The sequence below is a fragment of the Oryza sativa genome, chromosome 2, assembly GCF_034140825.1.
Source record: "Oryza sativa Japonica Group chromosome 2, ASM3414082v1".
In the NCBI taxonomy this organism is placed as follows: domain Eukaryota; kingdom Viridiplantae; phylum Streptophyta; class Magnoliopsida; order Poales; family Poaceae; genus Oryza; species Oryza sativa.
In genome coordinates, this window is record NC_089036.1 from 32,253,757 (window position 1) to 32,272,035 (window position 18,279).

At 45.9% G+C, this 18,279-nt stretch overlaps 3 protein-coding genes across 3 annotated transcripts; all 3 read right to left on the reverse strand.

Annotated features, from left to right (window-relative positions):
* Positions 1–593: 593 nt before the first annotated feature.
* On the reverse strand, positions 594–3,138 carry LOC4330769 (5'-adenylylsulfate reductase-like 3). The gene is made up of 4 exons (NM_001416905.1): positions 2,799–3,138; positions 1,807–1,994; positions 1,589–1,713; positions 594–1,303 (listed from the first exon to the last, which is right to left on the reverse strand). The coding sequence occupies exons 1-4, from the start codon at positions 2,973–2,975 to the stop codon at positions 858–860; spliced, it is 936 nt and encodes a 311-aa protein (NP_001403834.1). The 5' UTR covers positions 2,976–3,138; the 3' UTR covers positions 594–857.
* A 1,659-nt stretch (positions 3,139–4,797) lies between these two features.
* On the reverse strand, positions 4,798–10,196 carry LOC4330770 (probable pectin methyltransferase QUA2). The gene is made up of 8 exons (NM_001416906.1): positions 9,355–10,196; positions 9,136–9,265; positions 7,780–8,020; positions 7,188–7,410; positions 6,903–7,066; positions 6,490–6,793; positions 6,041–6,179; positions 4,798–5,438 (listed from the first exon to the last, which is right to left on the reverse strand). Exons 1-8 carry the CDS (start codon positions 9,981–9,983, stop codon positions 5,286–5,288), a joined length of 1,983 nt encoding a protein of 660 aa, NP_001403835.1. The 5' UTR covers positions 9,984–10,196; the 3' UTR covers positions 4,798–5,285.
* Positions 10,197–14,916: 4,720 nt separating this feature from the next.
* On the reverse strand, positions 14,917–17,997 carry LOC4330771 (lysine-specific histone demethylase 1 homolog 1-like). The gene has a single exon (NM_001416907.1). It carries the CDS (start codon positions 17,861–17,863, stop codon positions 15,314–15,316), a length of 2,550 nt encoding a protein of 849 aa, NP_001403836.1. The 5' UTR covers positions 17,864–17,997; the 3' UTR covers positions 14,917–15,313.
* Between the last annotated feature and the right edge of the window lie 282 nt (positions 17,998–18,279).

The following is an 18,279-nucleotide window of genomic DNA, read 5'->3' on the forward strand; positions in this document are numbered from 1 at the left end:
GGCTGTGGAGTTAGGGCGTTTTTGACAGAGAAACCAGGGAGTTGTTCCTATGTGGAATTGTGGATGCCGGGAATTGGATTGTTTGCTGAGAATTTTTTCCTCTTCTTTTAAAAAAGGAAAGTGTTTGAGTTGCAAACAGTGTCTTGATGGTTCTCTTGAGACTACCCTCAGTAAACACTAGCAATCTGCATCATATTGTACTGAATTTCTTGTTTTGGCATGTGCATTACACCACGTTAGACTCCCAGAGTTTATCTTTGGATTGGGTCGTCATATGATTTGAAATCAATCAAATTATATATTTGTTTCATGCCACGCATGGTTAAGTCTTGCTGGTATTCAGCATCTGTATCCTGCAATTTGAGTATTCCTTTCTTTGTTTTGAGTATTTGACTTGATCTGGAAACATACGGTGTTGTTGACCAAGTAACAAAAGTGTCTTCTTTCTTCCTTTTTTTTCTTTTGAAGTGTACCAAGTAACAAATTCGACCCAGCAGATCAACAATTTATTCCCTTCCTGATCGCCTTTTACGCATCAAACGTCTGATACCGCGCGCGACACACAAGAAATCTCCATGACAGCAGTATACTTTGATTCAAATGTCATCAACTTGGGATTGCAGAGACCATGTACACATTTCACACAACAAAGATATTTTGCAACACATACTCCCAAGAGTATGAATTTAGGCAAGAGGCAAAGCTATAAACCGAAGTGAAAGTAACAATGGGAAATGGTAAAAGTGATTATTCTAAGGATGTTACAATATCTAACAAAGCCGGTTACAACAGATTCTTAGTGTTCATATCCTGATACTCTACTGTACAAATATCCCTGCGGACAAAAAAGTTGCACTTTATCTTAGCTCATTTGTAGAGTTTGTCCTTCCAATAGTGCTTGGTTCTCCGATTGAGACGGATGCTAATGACTTGGAAGCCCAAGCAGTGGCATTCCTGGCCCCTTCCTGTAAATTCCCTCGCTTCGAAGGGTATAACCTAAAGAATTTGTGTCTTGCTTGTTCAAGGTAGGTGAAGAAATATTCATGCACACCCACCAAGTTTGGAAAAAGAGTATGCCTCCTCCACGCCCGTTTGGCGAAGGAACCTATCTTTGGAAAGAGAAGATACAGTAACCTCAAGATTACAAATGCAGTTGCCAGTGCTAGATAAGTATCCTGCTGAAGTATTTTCTCCGGTGAGCGTGCCCACCAGAATGGACAATTTTCCTGTTCAGCATCCTTCTTAAGCTCAATACCATCTACTGAATGTAGCACGGCCTCTGACGTCATTGAAACATCGAAACCTTCATCACATAAATTCAACATTAGAAAATGACTTATAGAGAAACAGAGATAACTACCAAACATTTTTTAAGGAAAGGAAATTCTGAAGTCCAAAGACCAGGACATGAATTTTGGAACAAAAATACCTTATATGTTCATGTCACACCCGAGCTAAGAAAATACAAGCTCATTTAATGATACATAACACAACTGCTCAGTTGAATCTTGAAAGTGCAAGAAAACTACCAAAACGAGAGAGATAGAGAGAGACAGAGTCCACACTCCACATGTAATAATTGGTGCACCTGAAACATCACGGTAGAAAGCAGCCAGGGACTTAACAGTCCGTGGTCCATGATACCGCACTCGCATAGTTGAATTCAAGAGAAATAGTGTTGGAAAACCATGAATCCCATATCTTGATATTATACTGCAGTTCCAAAAATCAAGTTAACATTTCACCAAAAGAACATCTTACACTAAGAGGCACATTTTTATTTACACAGAGGCACACATAACATACCTTGGCCTGATTGAGGATTCTTCAAACGCAAAATGCCGAATAGATGGGAACAAAGATGCTAATATCTCAAAATTTGGCTTGCATTCTTGTGAGAATGGGCACCAGGAAGCATAGAAGAGTACAGCAATGTAATCATCTTTGTTCATGTGAAGAAGAGTAATGGCCTTCGCCAATGTTACCTCATCCCCCTGCGATGACAAGGATTAAAAGTCAGCTTGGCATTTAGAGCTACAATAGATATAAGACGGAGAGAAATAGATACCATAATCACTATCTAACAGTTAAAACTAATTTGAGCTTGCTTTGATGCAAAAGAACAAGAAGCGGGTCAAGCTACAGATATTTTATGTGGGAACCATAGCTCCAAACATGACAAGACAAACAAAATACCACCCGCAGAGGAACTCGTATTGTATTTTCTACTAATCAAACAAGCAAATGGCTTCCAAGGTTCATAGCCGGAAAAAAGGCTTATGAAAGCAGATTGGAACCCCAACATATAGTAGACCTTTGGTAGTTTGGCTGCTTCAGAAGGGATGTGTGTGGTACAAACATGGAACGAATCATGATTATATCTCCAAAGCAAGCAAACAAAATCTGGTATAAAATTGGCCTTCGCTTGTTTTGGCATAAGCAATATATTAATGAATAGACGTCAGAGCAAGGTGCTAAACACTGTAACAATCTATCGATTCAGTTACGCCCGTAGCAAGGTGCTAAACACTGTAACAATCTATCGATTCAGTTACGCCCGTAATCTCAGGGGCTCAGAACCACCACTGGAATAGGTATGAACCCTAGAAAGCTTCCTAATCTCAGGACCCCAAATATTCGCACTTTAAACACTAACCAATCAATCATTTAGGCAAATAGGCAGTCTACCTTGATTCGCACAATACGATCATATAGCATCGCTAAACATGGTGGAAACCAGTATGCATATAACAAATAAATTCTGTTGTTACTTATATCACGCCATCGCAACAGCTCACCTCGATGACGCCGACAGGGTCGCCGCGGCGATCCAGCGTCGTGCATGTGCCGCCAGGCCCAAGGATTTCCTCCGCCGCAGTAGGCACCGGGCACGCCTCGGGAAGCGGCGAGGCGGCGGCGGTGGCGGCGATGATGGGGAGGAGGAGCGCCGTCCAACACAGCAGCCGCGTCGCCATGGGGGACCGCGGGGAAAAGGAGGGGATCGCTCAATCCTAGATCTGGGGGGGGGGGCCTGGAGCGCGGCCGCTGGATGCCTTCAGCGCCGGGAGGTCACGGCGGCGGCGGCGGCGGCGGCGGCGGCCATGGGATTTGGGCTGCGATGGGCGGGCCGGCGTTGGGGGGTGGGGGGTGGGGTTGGTACGTGAGGCTTGCGTTGCGGGAGTCCGCTTTATCGGGCTGGATCACCATTCAGCCGTCCGATCACGATCGGACGGCGGATACTCCTACACGTGCCAGTCTGGACCGCGGATTGCGGGCCCACCGTGCTGCGGTAACGAGGACGAGTGATGAAGGATTGCGGTGCACCCTACGGAGTATGACATGTGGGCCATCGTGGAAAGCCGCCGGTGGATCCACGTGTCAGTAGCGCCGTCATTGTCAGTCGCGGGCGCGGGTACGCGGTTTGGAGGAGGCTGTAGCCTTGCCCCCATCTAGCATCAGTTTTTCTTTTCCTTCTCTCGAGTCAAAATCCGAATCAGTTGATGGGTAGGCTTGACGCAGATGAGACGTTCGCTGCATCGATTTGCTATTTGGGTTTTGGGTGATTTGAGTCACGGACAAGCAGGCACCGGGAAATCTACCTATGCAACTTGCAGGGTTGCATGTTGTGAAGGTTCTTTTGCGTCTTTAGGTGCCATATAAGCTCACATGATACGGTGGATGATTGATATAAAGAGAGAGATGAGAAAAAGAGACCAATAAATTAATAGAAAAGAGATAAAGTAAAATTAATATGATGTATTGAGATAAGTGTGTTAGAGGTAATTTGTTATATATATTACCTCTTAATTAATGAGTTGTTGATATGGACTAGGTTAAGGGTGACTATCATTCTCGCTATAAAACTTGCCCTTGTATCTCAAAAGAATCGCATGATAGGCTGCCTAAAATTGATTAAGCTACAGGAGCATGCGGTCCCCGTCATTCAGTCCCAATTGTACAACGTTCTGAACTGATTACTTGTCTCCAATGTGGTCTTGCTTATTATACACCGATAATGCCCTCTTTTTTTTATATATAGTTGCTCCAAGTGGTTGGGTTTTTGGAATATAACCAGAGCACCAGTCTGAGTTGTCTGATGTTTGGATTGTGGCTCGTTTCAGATTTGCAAAATTAATTCTCTTTGAAAACGGAGAAAATTGAAGAAACTATAGAGGAATTGAACCAAATCCTGTACATTACATAAATTATTGTGTTCTAAAGAGTCTTTATTTGAGTGAGGTTAAGCTACAGGACGAGTAATGAATGGGGCAATCATTTTGGTCTCAGGTGGCATGTCTCTGTCACGCGAATAAGATTGTATCCGCTAGCGAATAATGGAAGTATGAATGAGTGAGAGCACTCAGCAGCGTTGAGCGCATTCCCCAATCTGCATTTGAGGGTAGCGTCTTATTTGTGATGCTTGTTGATATTTGGTCTAGCCTGTTAATCTGCTCCCCACTAAGTACTATCAGTCTGTAAGAGATATCAGCATGCCATGATGCCAATTCCGTTGGATTTTAGGTCCATTAGGATGGGATGTCGCTGTCATCACGACATATAGATGTGTCAGCTGGTAACAATAACAACCATGATGAACAAGAAATTCCACCATGCATATAGAATCACGGGTGGCTGAAACAACAGAATGCCACCAATTCACAAAGATGGCTTCGTCAACAAATTGAACCTTACAGCATACAGAGCACCGTGTCTGACAAAAGTAAAAATTCCATATACATAGAGAAATGGATATGGGAACATTCGATTGGAACTCTGCAAGGATTTTTTTTTCTTTTTGTTTCTCATTCATTTCGAGAATAACTTATCTTGATTTCACAGGGATGACAGGTATAGATACCAACGAATTTACAGACTATCGGTATACAAAACAAATGAGTACCGTTACAAAAAGAAGAATGTGAGGGGAAAAAATGAATTATACCTATATGGCACATTGGCCGCGATTATGTACACCGCAGCATCATCCCTTTATTGAATATATAGTCTTTGTGCTACTCAAATAACTTTGAAGGCTTCATCTCTGTACCCTGGCAATAAAACCTCGGCCTGGAAAGCTTAGCTACCAGGCCTCTCTGCAGCACGCACTTGTCCGATCAGTCCAATGGCACCTTGCGGTTCCATGACGATGCATGACGAGTTAGCTGACCATGCCTCTAGTGTTGAAACTGAATTCTGTTCTCAACTGTTCTTGGACAATAGTTTTAACAGTATGTAGCCATGTAGGTGGTAAAGAATAAGTTCATATCTCATGTCAGCTGTCCTGTTCATTGTTTTCTAATAAATGGCTTCTGACAGACCAGAAGTTTTTCATCACTAGCTATGTCAAGATCCAAAATACGGGCATCCCACCTGAGCTGTGTTACAACAGATCTTGCAGCTTCAATAAGAGGGGCAGTGTCACGGATTATAACCCAACCCTGCATAGGCATCAAATAAGTAGCTAAAATTTAGACAACATAAGAGTACAAATCAATTTATAACTGATGCATGTACAGCTTCGAATATAAAGGATGTAAGGCGGGTGCTGATTCTAAACTAAGCGTGCACTATTTTACAAGAAATGACAATGTCTTCAACCAGGGTTGCCACAATATTTGCACAAATAAATACAATACTTCTGTACGGCATAATTAAGCAATAATGCACTAACTTGTTTCATACAATAGAAGTGTTAACTCTCAACCTCTACAATAACTACCCAACTAGGGGCGCACACAGTCATTGCAGTGCCAAAATTGGCACACAAAAAAAGTGGGAGAGAAAGTAACAGAGAAAAAGGAAAATCCTAAACCAACATAACCAATAAAGGGGACACACCCAACAATCACCAGCACACACACCATACTTGAGTCCTCTACCATATGAATCATTTGGTTATTCTGAACCAGCAATAACTTGTTGTGGTTTGTTGGCACACATGTACTAGAACATCTATATGCGAGTTACGGATCCACTTTTATGATTAAATGATTCTGTTACAAAATCAGTACGGAGTATATAATTAGAAAAGGTTGCTTACCTCTGGACGTAGGATGCGATCAACTTCCAAGAATATATCAAGAGTAGAACATCTATGCTTTTGGTGCTTCTCAAGTGATAGAAAGCCATCAGCATGGACCATATCATATGTTCTTGGATAAGTTGGAAATGCTTCACACCTAAACACGTTTCACATTTTATCAGTCGATCGAAGGTATGTGATCAGCAGATCAACATAACTACAAATCTAAAAAGGTTCTTACACATGCATGTTGCATTGATCTCAATGTTATTTACATATGCTTATTCTACATGAAAAGTATTTTCGTTAAGCATGCTAAAAGGTTTATGTTTAATGGTGTTTATAGTTTATAATATGCAACTTTGAAAGAAAGAGAAATAGGAATTTCAAATAAGCAGAACGTATACAACACCACCTAAAAAAGGGGGAAATTAGAGAGAACTTGTGAGCCAAGGGCAATTACTTACCAGTCATGTTGAACCCCAATAAAACCACGATCAAAAATTAGCGGCAGATAGTTTGGAGCATTTGTAGGAACAACATTCATCACCCATACAGATTTTCCAGCCTTAAGTAAAGCAGCATTAAATCCACCGAAGTGAGCATTCATGTCTAGAACATTCCTTAGCATGTTAAATGGTGGTTGTGGGTCCTCATCACCGGGTCTCTTTGGATGATCAGAAAATATAAGAGGAGACAGCAAAGACCAGTAGTTTCGCACCATTGAGTCCCAGTTTGCAGTATTCTCGGCAAAGTCTTCTGAATGCACCCCTAACAACAAGGCAGAGAAACAATTTAGAAATATTCATGTCTTCACCATATTGTTTGTCTGTAGTTCTGTTTGTTATTTTTCTCCAGTTGCATTTAGACTGACACTTACCATGTATATCAAGTTCTGTTGAGTTCAACCTAGACTGAGAAGGCCATGTAGTGCGATGTTCAATGGAAATCCATCGCTGACTTCTTGTTCCTGCTATGCAGGGATTTAGTGGTTGGTAATATGGTGATTCTGGATCATGAGTACAAAGCACAGGGCCTGATTTCCTGTGAAAGAACACATCAAATTCAGCATGTTTTTAATCATTTAGCCATATCATACAACTTGGAGTTATCAGCAAGCGGTTATATTCAAAATAAGACATAATGCGAAACTGCAACATGATACCTTGAACTGTAGCAATCCAATTTATTTGTCTTTTTCCACACAATTGTCTCATCTTGTTGTGACAACATCTCCCAACAGAGGCTATCAGCAAAGTCGCGAATGGTTCTCCACTTCTTTTGATTTTCTTTGTCACGCAAAGCCCTGTGTGTATTCAGACTTGATGTCCACACAAAGTATCCACTGGGCCTTAATAATCTATCCACTTCAACCAAGAAACCACCATCTGCAACATTACATTAAGGAAATAAATAGTAAGATAACAACATTTTGATTGTCATTCAAGAGTAAGAAATATATACATGCAAATTGGTAATTGCAAGGGCGGGAGCTTCACTGAAGTGATCCAAAAATAAGACAAGAACAGAATTTGCTCATTTATCACTAACTAAAATGAAATCACTTCAGGTAGATATCAGTATGCTATTGAATATTTGGTTCAGTCAGATTTTTATATCAATTTTTAATCCTTTTCATGTGCAGATACTAACCTAAGATGGCAGATATGAAGGACATTAAGGCTAAAATTAGATTGACAAAAAACATTTCAACCAATGAGATTTAGAACACGGGAAAGAACAAAAACTATGCATACCATTTTTGTCCCATTCAATATTGCATTTTGCACAATGCACCATATCAAAAGAAAGATAGGGATATGGAAGCTGTTTCGATGCAAATGAACCAATCATTGCAGGGATTCCTCTCTCTAGTGTTATTTGCACTTGACTGCCTGACGCCTCATAGTTAGCAATGCACATGGTCAAGAGATCTCTCTGAAAAAGGTGTGCTCCCAAGGTACCAAATCCACATTCTATATCAAGAACTGTCCTAACCTGAAATTGTTATGGCAAGAAACACTATTAGAAAGGCATGTGATAACAATTGCAATTATCTCTAACCTTATAATAGCAAAGTCGAAGATGAACTAGTGAACCATGGTGAGAAACTAGAAAATTACTTCAGCAGAAAACATCACGCCAACTTAACAAGAAAGGAAGTGCAATATAATCTCTAACTTTATCTTCTGTAATGGATCATAGTGGATGCCTTACAGTCCTACCAGAAAACTTTTGTAGCACAGTAAAGGAAACCCAGATATACACTTTCCAGGGCATTGGCCATGCATAGTTTCCAAAGGTCAGATTAAGTAGAAACAGACCAGCACTTTCCAGTCAGCCCACTTGCCATGTAATATTTCTAGAGGGCCGCTAGTGGAAAGGGCACCATGAACCAGTGCTGTTGAATAAGAGATCATGGTGTAAACAAATAAGAGAAATACACTCATGCAGAGAAAAAACAAACAGTGATTATGTGGTTATACAGAACTTTCTCCCTGATTCTAAATTAATAGATATTAGAGCAAGTATAATAGTGAGCTATAAGCCTACTATGAGCTTATGTGGAGGAGAGAGGTAACAAAAAATCAAGGGGGTTAGCTCTCATGCAAGAGCTAGCTTAACACAATCTCCAAGATAAATACATTAAATGTATAAGTGAGAGATAGAGAGAGGAGAAGAAAATTATAGCCAATCTTATAGCTAATCTATTATATATGTTGGCTTTAAGATGGCTAATAGTAGGAAGTGAGCTATACTATTATCCTTGCTCTTAGTGTCAAATGTACTGCTTTATCTATGATTAACAAAACAGCAAATCCAGAACAGATCTTCAACGGACATAATGAAAGCCTCCTTATGCAATTACAAGAATCTGCATACAATTAAACTACATAGGAAATTCCTTTGATGTTGCCAAGAAGGAATAGAGAGTATGCCGCCTTTCGAAGAATCAAATTTAGTAGTTTACAGAAGAGTAACACCTTCATAGGCATAAATTCCAGTGGTTTATTTCTTCTACTAGGCACTAGCTAGCTCTAGTCGTGCATTCATTAGCTATGAAGCTACAAATCATTAAAGGCATATAGATTCAAACAGGGGATACAACTCACCCCGGCCTCATTGAAATTGAACTCGTTCCGCAGACCAATCATCTCTGCAATCTGATGTGCGTAATCCTCCACACCATCAGCCATATGTGCGTCCGATGGGAATGAGATCTGGTCCTCCTCCACCATCATCCTATACACAATTGAAAAGCACCAAATTAGAACCTATAGACCAAACCATCACCTCAGAATTTCCCCGATGAAAATAAATTGCTCACGCACCTCTTGAACAGGCTCCCCGACGAGAACTCCTGCCCGCTAATCCGCACGTTGTCTTTCCAGATGAACCCCTTGCCACTCGGCCACCGCACGGGGATCCGGTAGCTCCGTGGCGGCGCGACGAGGCACGCGATTTTGCCCTCGCGCGAGCACTGCCGCTCGTAGCTTATCACGACGCCACCGCCCAGATCCGCTACGTCGACGGCGTCGGACACGTTGTAGTAGCACGGCACGTAGTTCTCGTACTCAGGAACGCACACCTCCGCCTCCCGCGCGCGGACCCCGCCGCCGGCGAGCTCGCCGATGTCGAGCAGGTCCGTGACCAGCTGCTCCTGCAGCCGGCGGTACCCACGGCTGGCGGCGGCCGCGGCCGCAGCCGCGGCAGCCCCTCGCCCGGCGTACAGCGACCCCGCCCACGCCACCGACCCCACGAGCGCGGCCGCCGCGAGCACGAGGACCCCGATCTTAACCGCCGCCACCGCGAGGTGCCGCTTCCTCCCCCTCCCGCCGGCGCCGCCAATGCCGTTCTCGCTGGGCTCCTTGGGGTCGTACCGCGCCTCGTCGGCCGCGTCATACCCCGCCACCGGCTTGCCGCCGATCCCCGACGCCCCCCGGTACAGCGCCCGCGACATCGCTGCGGATCTCACGGCCCCAACCACAGCCGCATGGAAACCAGACACAACCGGAGCGCAGCAATTCCGCAATAGCACACCCGCGGACGCCGCACTCGCCCGCCCACTCCACTGTCTTCGCTACCACTACCAGCCTACTACCACCACTGCCTCGCCATTGCACGCGGCGAGTAATGGAGAGAGGCCGAGAGAGAGGAGAGGGAGATAGATACCGCGCAATAATATCACACACCCACGAGTAGTAAACCGAGGGAGTCCTTGCCTCGCCTTGGCCGTTTCGCCGCGGATCTCCGCGCTCGCCTCGCCTCGCAAAACGGAACGGGAGGAGAGCAACGCCACGCTTGCGCGCACACACACAACACGCTGTGATAATGCGTAATCAATCTCTCGCTTACTCCCAAAACACCCGGTATAAATAGGGGAGGGTTTTACGGGGTTGGGCCGTGAGGCTGACAGGTGGGACAGGGAGGTGTGGGCCCCACGGTCGGTGGGAGAGGGAGGGTGGCGGTGTTGCGAGTGGAACTGATCCTTAATGAGGGGCGGGGCCCACGCCCGTTTTGGGGGTGTACCGGATGCGTTTGACGTGTGTTCGGCCCCCCGTTGGTCTCGTGATGCTACAGAATGTGGAATTGTTTTTCTGGACGTGCCGCCTTGTGACTGTGCAGGGGTGCAGGCTGATCTGCAGTGCTGCTCGAATTTAAAATCTCTGAGGCAGGGAGATTGTATAATCTATCGAAGTGATTAGTTAATAATTGTGTCGGGTCATTAGATCCCAAACCAGTGTCGTCGCCGCATGTCATGTGTAATCCCGGGGAGTGAAGATTTTTTTTTTAAAAAAAAAAGAATATTGGTACAGTGTTAACACTGTTACTACGAGGTTGGCACGGTCCTACCGTAGTACCAGTCATAGTGAGTTGACAAATTACAACGAAGCATAGCAGTGGGAAGTGGGAAGTGGCCATAGGAGGGAATTAGCGAAAGCGATAATGCGGACGATTCATTTGCTCGAGCCAGAATGTTGTGTTTTGATATGCAAATTGGAATAGAATGCTGTGCTGTTACACTCGACTCGTACGAGCAAGTGGCATAAACTTGGCTAAGCTCCACGTAATTGGTGCAATCAACGATTGGCATTAATCAACTAATCACTTTTGCACAGGACCAGACAGTACAGACCCGCACACTAAATTACTAATCAGTGAAGCTTAATTAGAAAACCGGTAGTACCAACAATATTCGGGGTCCAATCCAAGCAGGACGAGGCCATGTACTACGCGTCGGCGGCAAGCAGTTTTCTGTGAACAAATAATCTGACACCTGACGTGCCGGACGCCGTGACAACCCGAGATTTCCCTGCGAATCAAGCGAAAAACCGCGTCGCCGCCAGTCACCACCTCGCTGGCCGGCTAGGCCTCTCATCTCATGCGACCATCATGCCCCGCGATGCCGCCACTTCTTCGCGGCTGGAAAGGCAAAGGCGGGCGCACGCCGCGCGGCCCGCGCCGGCGCGCGCGCGGCCGTGGACAAAAGCGGTTGCAGCGGCAAAAGATCGTATCATCCCGTGTGCATAGCCGCGTAGAGTGTATGTGTGTGCGCCAGTGCGCGCGTGTGACGAGCGGAAGATTTGTGCAAAGGCCCCAGCGGGTGGCGAGCCAACCAACCTGCAGCGCTGTGACGGATGGCGACGCGCCCGTTTCCCACCCGGCGTGGATGGCCTCGTCGCTAACCCACCACGAGCCACTGCTGCAAAAAACCTCGAGTACGTGGTTTTTTGGCTGCTTAATTTTTGACGGCATGTAGCCCGGGGTCAGTGGGTCAGTGATGCTTCCATAGAGCGAAGCTACGCCGTTGCCCTCCTACCTGGCAACCTTCTTCGCGATCTTCAGCGAAGCGTAAAGTCGGTTGGAAAAGGCCTGAAGTTGTACGAGCGAACTAGATACGGAGAGCTCATCCACTTTCTACAATGTCGGCTGGTAACTACAATGTACTGCGTTACTTAGGTAGTGTCCGGTATTGAATTCAAGATGGGGATTAGTTCGATCTGTAACAGGGGGTGGATCTGATTAATTGTTTCTCGCATTCGCATCTACAACAGCTCCAGAAATCTCCTGTTACGTCACCGCGACACCGTCTACCAATCAAACCCTCCACCTCCATGGTTCATCAAAACGTCCTCCCTCTGTACAGTACGTCCGTTTCTCCTGTATCATTTGAAAAGAAGAACAGAACATGCAATGTACGCGAACGCCAGTGGGGGCACGGCCAAGCTAGGCTGGACCGCGAAAATGTCGGTGGAAACCGCCGCCCTCCAGCTCTCGGGAGAGAAAGCTCGAGCCCTCACCTCAATCCGTCGGTACAGCAACGCGCCCATACTGGCTGCACAGAGGCTTGACACCGACAAAATCCATTTACCTCACCTCACCATCCAAGGTAGGAGTAAGCTCAAACGCACGCATTCAATGGCTCTGATGAGCGAGGACTCGTCCCTTTCCTGCCCGTGCAATGCAGTTGCGCATTACTCCCCTCGGCAGCCAAGAACTCGTCCCACGAGCTGTGCCTATCCATTTTGAATCATGCACAGTACGTAGCCAGTGCGTCCCATATCGGAACATATGGATTTCAGCCCTAGGTGTCAAACCCTTCATATGTCAGATTAGATTGGATTGCATTTCACTAGTTGTATCTAAGTTTACAAACGCATTGCACATGCAGTCCATCCACTGGATCGAGACGCCGACGCGGTTGGAGAGGAGAAGAGAGGAAAGCGGCGGCGAGTGGTCACGGATCTGAAAATGATAGACGGGTCACTGGATCCGTCGCCGTGGAGACAAAATAGAACAGCTAAGGATTTTTGACATGGTCGTCAATGTCAAACAGTAGGTTGGTAGATGGCCACTTTATATCCATGTGGGAAGCGGCCAACACAGCACCAGTGCAGTGCTTAACGATCCCCCACTACTCGCTGATGAATTCTTGCTGTTGGTTTTGGGCCAAACGCTGAAGATTTTCTCCCTTTTTTTGGTGCTACTAGTTGCTGCTCGCTATCACTCACATTTGGTTGCTCACAAGCAAGCAGCAAATGTAACTAGTCAAACAATGAACAGAAATCATTGGTGATGGTTCAGTATTGGGATAGTTGACAATGAGGTTAGGTTTCAGATCTGAAAAATTAAAAGATTTTCTCATATCTCTTTTTCTAGTTGCTGCTTGCTACCACCCACATTTGATTGCTCACAAACAAGCAGCAAACGTAACAAGGCAAACAACGAACACAAATCATTAGTAATGGTTCATCTTGGTAGCTAGTATAGTATCGGGATAGGTAACAATGAGGTTAGTTTTCAGATCTCAAAAATGAAAATCCTATGACAGTCAAGTCAACAAGGAACTAACGAAATAGTTTATTCAACCATTCAACGCGCGTTGTCAAGAGTGGCCAAATTTCCGCTCACTATCCAATTCACGGTAGTGGAGGCAGCCTAAAGATTGTAGCACGAAAAGCTGCCGTACATTCGGCAAAAATGTTTATGGAATTATGCATGGTCTTCACAAACCTTGAACGGGGCAAGGATGAAATGAAGGGGACACGTAACGCCCATAAAACAAGCAAACATATGGAACGGAAACTTGATGGAGCTTGATGAATACCAAAAGCAAAACGACAACTGCACCAAACACACGTTGGGTAAAAAACTAAAGAACCTAAGCACACATTTCGGAATGATCACGCTGAACAGCCCATAGAATTGTAAGTCAAGCAAAGCTTTCGCACATTTCCCATCGCTGATGAGCAGTTACCGCAGGATGCGACCAATCAAAAACTGGAAAAAGGCAGGCCAAACCATGCGGAAATGCAGAATTCCCAGCTAATCTCATATTTTTAAGTTGTTATGAAGAACGCGCCATCTGGTTACAACTGCTACGGACAAACACTCTTTTCCGCAGAAACAGTAACACTCATACATAGGAGCAATTAAACACTAGTAGGAACATTTTACGACTTCAACTCAATTCAGACCATCTAGTACTTCCCACTATAACAAAGCTGCATGTTTTATGGATGTGATATTTTGATTAGTTCGACAGAAACATAAAGACTACAGTCAAATAATATCTTGAGTTCCAGTTCCAGGCAACTTAATATAAGTATTTGCCTATACTTATATGGTCAGCTAAACAAATAATCAATTAGAGAAAAAAAAAGAACCGAGTTTTTCCGATATTGTCACGTAGGCAGAGCCCTGTTTATGTTAGCAATATGTCATGGTAAAGACCTGTTTATGCCAGCAAATATGAATTTTCTAAACCAAGGGAGAAACCTGAAATCAGAAATAACATGGTAAAGACCTTGAACCGAAACAATTTGATCGTAATCACAGAGACGCATTGGTACAAGCAGAACGGAATATTCATTCTCAAGTTATCACGCATGTAAAATGTCTTAAGGTCACCACAAGGTGCAGTCAAACAGATTGTGTGACTCACATACAAGTCAAGAAACATTGATAAGGAAGTCATGACCGGGCAAAATAAGCATCTTAGTACTTCCGTATGGGGAACTCAATAAAAAGACGTTGACATCTCATATTTGTTATTAACTTCAAGTCTACAGCTAGATGAACAAAATGAATTATCACCACTGACATGGTTGGTTCTACACATAAAATCACCTCCCAAAACAAGGAAAACAAGCATATAAAATGTACTGAAACTGAATTATGAAATAAAACAAATATTGCAACAAAAGTTTTTTTTTTTTAGTTGTCTATTAGACCAGGAGGGCTCTCCAGCCCTCCGCAGCATCCATACTGGAAGTGCAGCAGACAACCACTAGACAATGTCTTATCCATGAATCATAGTTATATATCATAACCCAAATGTTAAAAATATTAGAAGCAACAGGATCCTGAAATCCTTTTGCACTTCACATATTCCACTGATATCATTCACACAATAACTCATCTATTGAAATCATAAGCCCTGAAAGTCAGAAGAAATGATAACAAGGGCTAGATAAAACTTAACATAATTAATATATGTAACGATGCCATCAAAGTAGTCTCAGAGTGGTGTATCATTTGTGCACAGAAAGTGATGGCAATAATCTTCCATTATTTCCATGGTAATATGATCTTCAAATACTCTCCATTGTTTTATCAGCATAACATTGGCACAACTTACACCTTGGATCAGAGTTAATATGCTTAAGGTAATCAATGAAATGAACGAATTACTCCAGGGTCAGTAACTATGCTGAGCATGCAAGTCAATGCTCAGCGCTCACGACTATTACAGCTGACAGTGAATCATTCCAACATCTTGGCTTGGTATTATTTCCTAGCAGCAGCTTTTATCCGAGATATAAGGCTTGACCCAGAGTCACCCAAGCCATCTAAACCCACGAGTTTTGTCCCAAAATCTCGGTACAGTGTACTCAATCGTTGCTCATCACCCTCCATTGCAGCTAAATTGGCTACATTTTTTCGCATAATTAAACCATAGAGGAAAAGCGAGCCAGATCCTAACTTTCTTGCACCAATTCCAACACGTAACAATGAAATTGAATCAGGTTCAGAGGTAGATGGATCATGGAGAACTGAGAAGCCCCCAAAAGCAGCATCAGGAGTACGGAAGAGATCATCCAGATCAATGTTGTCGACTTTAACTTCATATTTGACTTCATTGTTAACATCCATTTTCTTAGGTGAGTCCACCTTTTTCGCTCTCCTCCTAGCTGCTCTTACAATGTTGGCAGCCTCCCTGTACCCGCTAAGTAAAGCTCCATGCATCGTTGCAGGATACCGCCTATTTGTTGCCTCCCCAGCAAAGAAAACTCTGTCGCACACACTCTCTGCCAGAATGTCATAATCGTCACCAGAAGATCCAATAGCCACATAAGAATATGAACCATATGTAAACTTATCAGTACCCCATCGAGTACATATGGCCTGCAAAGGCTTTGGAACCTCAATCCCCTTTGGTGAAAATATTTTCCTAAGTGTTTCTAGCACCTTCTCAACATTTTCCGCTGGCGATGTCTTCTCAAACTCGATTGCAGATTCCCCAGCAACAAGCGCAATGAGCAGTGGCCCTCCTGAGACCGATGAATAGCTATAGAACAGGAAAAATTCTCCACGCTGACCAGAATCCTCCGTCAAGTGCCCAAATGTATCGATCCTGCCATCCCAGAAGTCATAGGGGAACAGCAGCACAACCTTGTTAAGCAAACCAAAACCCAATCTTTCGATGGCCTCTCGCTTCTGAGCTGGGAGCTCAGGCACAAACTGAATGTTACCCTTCTTGAGCACACCAAGGGGGACAGTGCAGAGCACCATATCACCACGGAAAGTCTGTTTATCCGTGTACACCATCGCACCATCACACCCATACTGTATCCTTCGCACATTCTGCCCATAGAATATTGGGATGCCATCAGCAAGCGCACGGACAAAACGAGAATTGCCGCCAGGAATAAAGCAGTGGTCACCACCCATTTCATATGGATCATCCTGATCCCAGAAGGCCATGGATAGATCAACTAGAGGAGCAGCATTGGCATACTCCAGATTAGCTAGATGCCAGTCAAGAAGCATTCGTTCCTCTCGCTCAGCAGCGACACCATGTGCCGCTCGGAACGCCTCCAATGCCATGCCAAGTGACACATCCACGCCATGTGGGATGCTGTCCGCAACAACCTGCCGCAGTTGGCAGACCTTATCAAGAAGCTGGTTAAAGGCAGCCTCAACACGGGCGTCCATGTCAGGGTCAACTGGGCGACCATCCGGAAGATACAGCGGGCACTTGTCCCGCACCTTATGCAGTGGAAACCCAAGCTGCCGTGCAATGACACCAAGGGGATTTCCATTGATACCGGTGAGCACACTGCCTCCAAGATCAGCAGCAGCTGCAATGTCAGGATATTCTGCAGCAGTGGAGCGCATAGACTTAGTAAACACACGGCCGCCAGGGCGCAGTCGTCCTTCAACAATGGCGACCTTGAAGCCAAGGGACATCAGGTGCCGTGCAGCAGCGAGGCCGGCAAAACCAGCACCAACAATAAGGACAGAGGGGGGAGGAAGGGAAGGAGGGGGGCACGGTGGGAGGGAAATAACTGATGGAGCAAGGCCAAAATTGATGTACGCATGGTCTGAAAGGAAGGAATGCGCAGCAGCGACGAGGTGGGCGTGCTCGGCGCGAATGGAGGCGAGCGCGGCGTTGGATGCAACCGGGGAGAGCGGATTTGAGCGCCAGAGCGCGAGGACGTGGTTGCGGACGACGAGATAGTTGGTCTGGTCGACGCCACCGATGCGTGGGAGGACGGCGGCGGCGACCTCGTCCTCGGAGAGGGAGTCCGCCGGGAACCCCGCCGCGAGGGCTATGAGAGCCTCAGCATCGAGCTCTCGCGCGAGGCGGAGTGAGGAGGAGGTCGGGGGCCGACCACGGCGGCGAGGGACGCCGTTGAGATGCGCCGCGGATGGGGCGGAGGCGGCTGCTCGGAGGACACGGACACCCGCCGTGGGGATCATGCCGGGAAACTGCTTCTTACGGCGGCGGCGCTTCCGCGCGATGGTCGAGTCGTCAACGGCCGCGGTGGCGGACGGCGCGGACGACGTCGGCGGGTCGTCCTCCATGGGCTCAGCGGCGCCGGCTTCGTCCGCCGCTTCATCCTCCATGGGATCAGCATCCGCCGCGGCATATCCCGCTTCGCCCTCAATGGTCCCCGCGGCCGCCGCAGCGCCTTCAGCTTCCCCCTCCATGGCCTCCGCAGCTGCCGCCTGGCCCTCGTCTTGGTCCATTGGGACAGGAGGCGGCGGCTCCGAGGCTTCGGCTGATACGGCCTCCGGCTGGAGCGGCGGCTGCGCCTCGCTGCCTTCCTCCATTGCGGGTTTCCGCGTGGCGGCGGCGGGGCGGCGAGCTCGCCGGATGGGAGCGGGGGATTTGGGGGAGAAATTGAGAGGGTTCAGGGGTTGGATGGCCTAGGGCCGGCACTGTGCAAGAGGATGGGACGGGAGCCGGAACGGCCAGATCGACTGATTTTCCGTAATACGAGTTGGAAAGCGTATTCCGGTGTTTCACGTTAGAGCACCTCCAGGAGAGGGCCGCCAAACAGCTTACACAGGGCAGTCATCTGATGGCCCAACTTTGCCGATCCACGCCACCACTAGGGTAAAGTCCACTTGAAGTCCCTCATCTTGTCATCGAGTTTGAAAAAGAAAATCCTTAAACCGTAAAACCAGATATAATGCAACCTTGATTTTGTAAAAATCATTTAAATTAGGACCCTCAACAGTATGGA

Excerpts from the sequence above, each read along its gene's own strand:
- LOC4330769 (NM_001416905.1), bottom strand. The coding sequence starts at position 2,975 with ATGGCGACGCGGCTGCTGTGTTGGACGGCGCTCCTCCTCCCCATCATC. Across the intron at positions 1,714-1,806 it reads GAATCCTCAATCAGGCCAAG|TATAATATCAAGATATGGGA; the intron begins GTATGTTATGTG and ends TTGGAACTGCAG. Across the intron at positions 1,304-1,588 it reads TTTCTACCGTGATGTTTCAG|GTTTCGATGTTTCAATGACG; the intron begins GTGCACCAATTA and ends TATGTGATGAAG.
- LOC4330770 (NM_001416906.1), bottom strand. The coding sequence starts at position 9,983 with ATGTCGCGGGCGCTGTACCGGGGGGCGTCGGGGATCGGCGGCAAGCCG. Across the intron at positions 9,266-9,354 it reads TCGGGGAGCCTGTTCAAGAG|GATGATGGTGGAGGAGGACC; the intron begins GTGCGTGAGCAA and ends AATTGTGTATAG. Across the intron at positions 6,180-6,489 it reads ATTGGGGTTCAACATGACTG|GTGTGAAGCATTTCCAACTT; the intron begins GTAAGTAATTGC and ends AAACGTGTTTAG.
- LOC4330771 (NM_001416907.1), bottom strand. The coding sequence starts at position 17,863 with ATGGAGGAAGGCAGCGAGGCGCAGCCGCCGCTCCAGCCGGAGGCCGTA.